Source organism: Calidris pugnax, unplaced genomic scaffold (genome assembly GCF_001431845.1).
Source record: "Calidris pugnax isolate Ruff unplaced genomic scaffold, ASM143184v1 scaffold44, whole genome shotgun sequence".
In the NCBI taxonomy this organism is placed as follows: domain Eukaryota; kingdom Metazoa; phylum Chordata; class Aves; order Charadriiformes; family Scolopacidae; genus Calidris; species Calidris pugnax.
The window spans coordinates 21,732,327-21,739,587 of NW_015094506.1; the positions used below are offsets into that span (position 1 = coordinate 21,732,327).

Here is a 7,261-nt window from a genome sequence, read left to right on the forward strand (position 1 = left end):
GCCTGCAATAACAGAAGCTTGGCAAATACACTCCTTTCCCATCTGTACTGTCAAAGCTTAGAGCAGGTTGACTTTTACTCCAAGAGTACTAAGGCAGCTCATTAATTTTCATTTTTATTCAGAAATGAACTGCACAATCATCTTGCAAGGTAGCTACCCATATGTCCATGAACTCTCAACCTGACTTCTGCTAACCAAAGAACAACATGTTTTATCCTGTCCAAAAACAGGGTAATATAACTGAAAGGAACAAGAACAAAATCATTAGGGTGCTTTGAAGAGATAATAAGAAACAAGTTCATCAGCATTTTAACCAATAGAGCCCTTTGTACCCAAATGAGAAAGCAAGCAGTGGATAAGGTAAAACCAGAACACTACTTACTTGCTGCTAGGCTTACCTAAAAATAAATGCTGCTTTCAGGCTGTTCTGGGTTGTTTTGAATCTGTTCTGTTCAGTGACCTCAAGAATCAAACCTTGAAAGAGTGATCCTCCTGAAAGCGATTCTTATCTGCCCAGGAGTGATCAATACCTTTGCCATTCACAGTGTTTCCATTGATCTACCTGTAGAGGAAGCTCTGCTAAACACTACAAATCTTTCCTCCCTTCCTCAAGGAAAATCTGTCTCAAAAATTCAAAGGTACACAGGGTTATCTTAAATCCTTTTTCTATGAGAGGGAATCTATACTTAAATGGGTCATCAAGTACCAGTCTGACAAAAGTTCCTGCTGATAGTCTCTGAAGTTCACCAGAGCATTTAAATTAATAGAGATCTAAACACAGTTTATGCTTTCCTCAGCTGAAAGTGCCAGCAAATATGTAACAGAAATACACAAGTAAAAAACAACAATGCAAAATATTTAAAAATCAAAGTGTCAATAAAAATATGCTGGCTGAATTTAACTTCCCAACAAATCGAGCATACACTCAGTGTTGCTTTTAGTCTAAGACTTTAGATCAGCTTGAACTAAGAGAAACCACAGCTTAATAGTGTTCAACCTCTCCCATCCTTCACCCCCACTACTGTTTCTACCAATGCTCATCTGACTGCAGGAGCACAGCTCTAAGCCAGAAAAAACATCCATCCCCAAGCCTGTCTACAACAAAATCAGATACTCAGTGCAAGAAATGGGAAAAGAAGGGCAATAACAGAAGAGCAGGACCAGCATTATCTTAGACTGGTTTAGAACTGTCATAGAGCAATACCGTGAGCATAAGCTGCCTTAAAAGAAGAATGATTTAGGGTGGTGGGGTTTTTTTTGTCCTCAAAGTCTACCTGCAAGTGATTGGAATGCCAAAAAAAAAAAAAAAAACCACTTGATACATTCAAGAACGTACACATTTAGATTAATGTTCACTGTTTACCTGAAAACATTTCCATCATGTTTCCTGCCCCATTAAATCTTTAACATTTTTGGATTTCTTGGAAAGACTCCAAACATGAAATGGATCCTGTCATTTTAATTAAACCCAAGAAATCTATCAGTATGTCAAAATAAAGGGTTAATAAGAATAGGACACATGCACATGTGTATATACACAGGCAGACATCTATTTTCTCATTCTCTCCCCTTCGCAATCCCTCTTTAATGTTTTAATAAGCGTTACTTGTACTTTAGGTCCAAAATTCTAACATTGCCATTAAAGACTGTGATATATAAGCTGTGTCTATGTGTGTTAATCTAAACTTCAGAATAGCTTTAGGACATACCTTAAGGTCGAGTACTGCACATATACTGCAACATACCTTTTCCATAAAATGCTGTGGCACACAAAGACAACTCTAAGCCTGAGCCAAGTGTCATAATAACCTACTCTTCCAACTGAGTACAAGCAATCTGTTTCAAAGTTGTAGAACTTAAGTGGTACTACAAGGAACTTCTGACATTTCAGAAGTTTGAATTAAAAAGAAATACAGCATTTTGTGTTGTTTGTTGGGAAAAAAAAAAAGGGCCAGGGTGGGGAGGAGGAAGACCCGTTTTAACAACATGGCAATCCTGAGGAGAGTAGTGAAAAAGCAGTGACAATTACATTACTATACTGCTAATACTAAATGTTGGCTTGAATCTTGCTATTCCTACACTAGTTTCCCTGTGCAAGATTTTGGTTACCATCACTGAAAATACTTCAGAAGCTGAAGCAAGCACTGCTTTTAAGTACATAAGCAGGTGTACACACAGGCTTTAATTTTCTGCTTTGCTAGTCTGATAAGGCAAACCCTAAATAATAACAAGCTGAAGCAAACTAACTCAGCTAGTCACACTGTTAAATTTCTCTTCTAAGCTGTCCCAAGCTCTTGCGTAGCAAGTTTACTTCAATCCATACCTCACAGAATATAAGTAGAATAAAAAAAAAAAAACACACACAAAAAAAAAACCTGAGGTCACAAACAAGAAGCATTCTCAGGAACTCTAGAAGCTTCTTAACAGAGAGACCCTCCTTAAAGAGCACAAAAAGAAGGGCCAAGAACAAAAAGTCATAATAAACGCAGCACCTCTTCAAAGGGTGCTCTGGAAAAGCCACTACATGTAAAATTAAATAAAGTGAGGAAGAGAAGGTACTGAAGCAATGGATGTCTCTGAAATGCAAGTAACTGCACCCTGACCCCATAAAACATTTTCAATTCCTGTAAAGCACGTAAAACCATTAAGGCAGTTTTCTGAATGTTAGCAAAGAAGTAAGTTTCATACTTAATAACTAAGACCATATTCACCCTTTTATGTTTTTATCTCTGCTTGGAAGCTACTCCAATACTACAATTCTTCCCCTACACATCATCTAACTTCTCACAGTCAGATATCAATGTGGCAACTACGAAAGAATTATAATATTTTAAAACCTATTTAACACTCAAGAATTATCACCAAAGAACAAGCATGTCATTCACATACATTCAGCAAGGACTGCATGTGCTATTTGTCACCTGAAACCCCAAATGTTAATCTGCAATGTCAACAAAAGATAGTTCTGTAAGAAAGTACAATTAAAGCAGGTAGCCTACCAGTACAAGGGTACATCAATTTCACAACTAGTTTGTGTGGTGGCAGTTAAGTTTTTCTGCAAGTCCTTTATATCGTTCAGTCATTAAACAACTTTTCACAGCACAGAAAAAGAATACCTACCATTTGACAGCTAAGTTTTGCACCTCACCATTTTTATCTTCCAGTAATTTCAAAATCATCTTCACCACCTTTCTTTCACTGTCATCATCCAGCTTGATAGAATCTTTCTGTAGTTCCGTCATCAAGTCATTAGTAGCCATAAACCTGACAAAAGATAGTCAGATAATTATTGCTGAAAGGATACAGGTTATTCACAGTGCTCAGGATTCAAGGTTTTCCGTTTCCACCATTTATTATCAAATAAATCACATTTAACACTGGGTTACTCTTACCTGTTTTGTGATGCGAGTAGCTTTTATTTTAGTTGTAGAATAAAAAGGAGAAAATTTGTATTTACAATAACTTTTAGTTAGGTCATCAACCTTCCCTAATGAGAAGAACAGCTATATATATTACTTTCACTGTTTATATTAGATTTCAAAGGATCTCCACAAAGAGAAACTGACACTTTCATGGATTTTAAGTAGTCCTTTCATTAGGTATGCCGATATTGTACAAAATAGGATTTTATTTCAAAAGTTTGTTAAAAAAAACCAGTAATCTCTGTTCCAAGTTTATTTTAAAACAACTTTTAGGTGAGAAGAACACAGAGTTTTTTCAAACTTATCCCACAAAATTCACAAAAGCCAAACATTAATGAAGTGAAAAATAAAACTGAAGCGACACTTGTGCTTTTCTTCATTTACTTCCCCAGTACAGACTAGTTCGTTTGTAGCCCGGACAATGTGCGATAAATTTATCTCACCCTCAATCTGGGGTGTCACATTAAAGACTAAGATTAATGCTTGAGAGATCAAGCAAATAAAATCATCTTTCACATCAGTTAATTTACTATTCAATAACACTGTCATATTCACCAATACAAGAACATACTGAGTTTGTGTCTTTTGTTGATTTTCCTTCTGAAGTCTGTTTTCCAATCTGTTCCTCTTTTCTAAGCGTCCTCTCTTCTCAGGAGAAGTAATACAGATGTATCACTCAATTATGAATCCCATGGGCTTCGGTGCTAATCCCAACCCCCATTCAAAGCCCCAGACAAAACTGGTTTGTAATTAAACAGTTACGGTTGATGTTTGGACTTCAGGCACATCAGCCTCAAGCAGACATCACTTGAGCTCAGGTCATACTTGGAAAGTTATCTTTACAGCTTGACATGCTAAATACTTTTTTATTGAAAATTAGAGCCAAGACTCTGCACAAGCTTAATATTCATCACAAATGCCAGGCGCCTGCCCCCACAGAATGGAACCCAACTTGTCCCGTCTTTTAATACAGTAATTCCAGTTTAATAGTCTCAAGGTGTTTCTAAGATAAAGACTTCAGTCAATTTTCCTTCACTCCAACAGTCCCACTGAAGCAAGCCTGTAATCTGACAGGAACCAGATGTGTGCATGAACAGATGACAAATACAAATGGCATCACCTTTTAAGTAGAGCAAGGAAAAAAGCTACTTGGCAAGTCAAAGTAATGGACAGAGAGTATGGGAATAAAGATAGACACAAAGTCACACAATACTAAAACATTCGAAAACCGTCTCCGTATTACTGTACTTGCCTCCTTTTCTTAAACCTTCTTAATAGCCTCCCCTCACTTCCTTGGTCAATGGCTCCCAATTCCTAGCCTTATGAATCCACATGCACTCATCACCTGCTAGTGACAAGTTCTTAAACTAAGCAGAGCTCGCACAACCTCAGTGGCGCTCAACTGAGGAGTCCTCCTGGCAAACTCCTCCATTAAAAAGAAAAACAAAACCCAAACCCCGCAATGGAGCGGGGAGGCCTGGCAACTTTAAAGTAGCTGGCATTTAGAAACATGGTTTTGAGTAGTTTAGATGTGGCCTTTAGTCACAACCGCTTCCTCTTCAGGCCCATCAAACTTTACCTGGCGCAAAGCAGCAGCCTGTCAGCAGTTCCTCATACCTTGTACTCAGAGTAGTCATTCTCCTTCTCCAATGAGGACACTACTTCTCCCACGGCTACACAATAAATTGCCACCTTACATTACTGCCCATTTTGGAACTTAAGTCCAAGTTTCCCAACAATAAATACTACAAGCATTTGCACTGGACAAATCAGTTTAGCCAAAAAATGGAGGATTAAATTTTACAGTAAAGTAGTTACTCAAACTGTGGCTTATAACTCAGTTCCCTGATATCAACAAGTTAACTACACTGTCCCTCTTCAAAGACCTAAGAATAAACGCACTTACAATTACTAGTACTAAATACTATTTTATCCATTATGCAAATACACAATAGACATAAAGTTTCATAAAACATGTTACTGCCTAACAGCCAGTTTGTAAACGTCTATCATCACTCATTTTTATGGTTTGCACAAGCAGATTTTAATCTATGCTAAGAAAAAAAAATTAATATTCGAGAACTCCAAAGTCATTCCAAGTTCCTAGAACAGGTAATTTCTAAAGTGTATTCTCCTAAACAACTACAAAAAAAGTATGCAATCGGGGAAAAAGTGCTTGCTGCAACTGCATTTGACAGGTGTGACCTACACCTTTTATGCAGAAAGTTCTAAACTCATCAAAATCGGTATTTAGTAGTAAATCCATTAGATTTTTTTCTAAGTCATCCTCCCCATAAGCACAAAATGCAACACTCATATAACTACAGAAACAAATTCGCATGATAAAAGTAAAACAATCTTCAGTAACATTCAAGGGAAAAAATGTCTGAATCTATTTTTAGTACAATTTAAATAAAGCAGGGAATTCTGGACTGTCTCTTTTTAGACTAATCAATATTTTTTTCTACTTCCAAAATTTCTAGCCTGAATTCTCCAGGTAATATCATGTTACTAAAATCTGAAAGAAATTGACATGAAAAAAATATAAATTTATCACATCTGTGTCCAGTGCTACAACAGTTTGTCAAAAGCAAACAAGACTAATCCAACTTTCTGGTCATTTAATTATCACCTCTGTTTTCCTTTAGATTTTACTATATTAACAAGAGACTTGTTTGGATGTCAAGATATTCTTTAACTACAAACTAAGCACTGTCATGCTGCAGCAAAGCAAAGAAATCCAAGTGTATTTTATGCCTTTTTCCTCTTTGTATCCACGTACCCTTTTGGACAAATAAAGGTTTCAAATGTGAATTTCTGGTTGCACACAATGCAAAGAAATGCAATTATTTTTAACCTAATGCTTTTCTAGAACTACTGTGTAAATGTATCATCTCTGGTGGCCTTTAATAGCTTACTTATACCATTTCATTTTCTGATACTCAATTGTTTGCATTTTCTCTACTATTAATTTATTGCAGATCAAGCAAATAATCGAATAAGTAGCAGTGCTCTTGTGACAGATCCTAAGGTCAAAATTACATATACCAGTCCTGTCCCCATAAGACCTAACTGGGCTTCCTTCTCCGGATGCACAGACTTTCAGAGGCAGTACCAAATTATGCGAGGAGCACAAAACCCCTCTTGTCTACAAGCTGCAGCATCCTGGAAGCATGTGAGCTTAGGATGTTCTGGGTGGCCCTCTCCACTCCTATTCGCATAATCACAGGGTCCATATTTTTTTTGGAGGTTGGAAAGGGAGCGGGGAGGTCATCTCACCCACCCACCCCTGCTCAAAGCAGGCTGCTCGCTCAGGGGAACGAACGGCTTTTGAGCATCTGCGAGGATGGAGCCCCTGACCTCCCCCCTCGCAGCTCAGCAAACCCGGGGACCGCTCGGCTCCTCCCGGCTGCCTGGGACCTCTGCCCGCCACGCGTGGAGGCCGCGGCTTTCCCTGCCCCGTTCTTCACGGGCAGCGAGAAGAGCCGCTCCCCTCCCGCCAACTTTCTTCCTGGGGTAACAGCGGGTTCCCGCCCAGCCCGCAAGGGCGGCTCGGGGGAGAGAAAGGGGGAGGCCCGCTCCCAGCCCGAGAGGCAGCGAGGCGGGCTGGTGGCACCGGGCCCTGCTCAGCCCCGCCGCCCTGTCAGCCGCGGCGCCAGGCCCGGGCCCGGCGCGGAGGCGGCGGTGGGGGCAGGGCGGCGCGGGGCCTGCGGGCGCGGCGCGGTTGCGGCGAGGGCCCGGGGCCGGCGGCCGAGGGCGCTAAGTGTTGGGGAGGGGAACGGGGCGGCGGCGGCTCCCACCTGAAGTCCTTGTCGCTGGATGTCATTTTCTCCAGCAGG

At 39.9% G+C, this 7,261-nt stretch overlaps 1 protein-coding gene across 1 annotated transcript in view; it reads right to left on the bottom strand.

Moving 5' to 3' along the window:
- The window catches only part of CAND1 (cullin-associated and neddylation-dissociated 1), a 31,364-nt gene extending 24,109 nt beyond the window's left edge, over positions 1–7,255 (bottom strand). The window contains exons 1-2 of the mRNA XM_014963898.1: positions 7,223–7,255; positions 3,121–3,264 (exon numbers count right to left, since the gene is read on the bottom strand). Of these exons, the coding sequence (XP_014819384.1) occupies positions 3,121–3,264; positions 7,223–7,248 (170 nt within the window). The 5' untranslated portion in view covers positions 7,249–7,255. The remainder of the gene's footprint in view (positions 1–3,120; positions 3,265–7,222) is intronic.
- Positions 7,256–7,261: the final 6 nt, after the last annotated feature.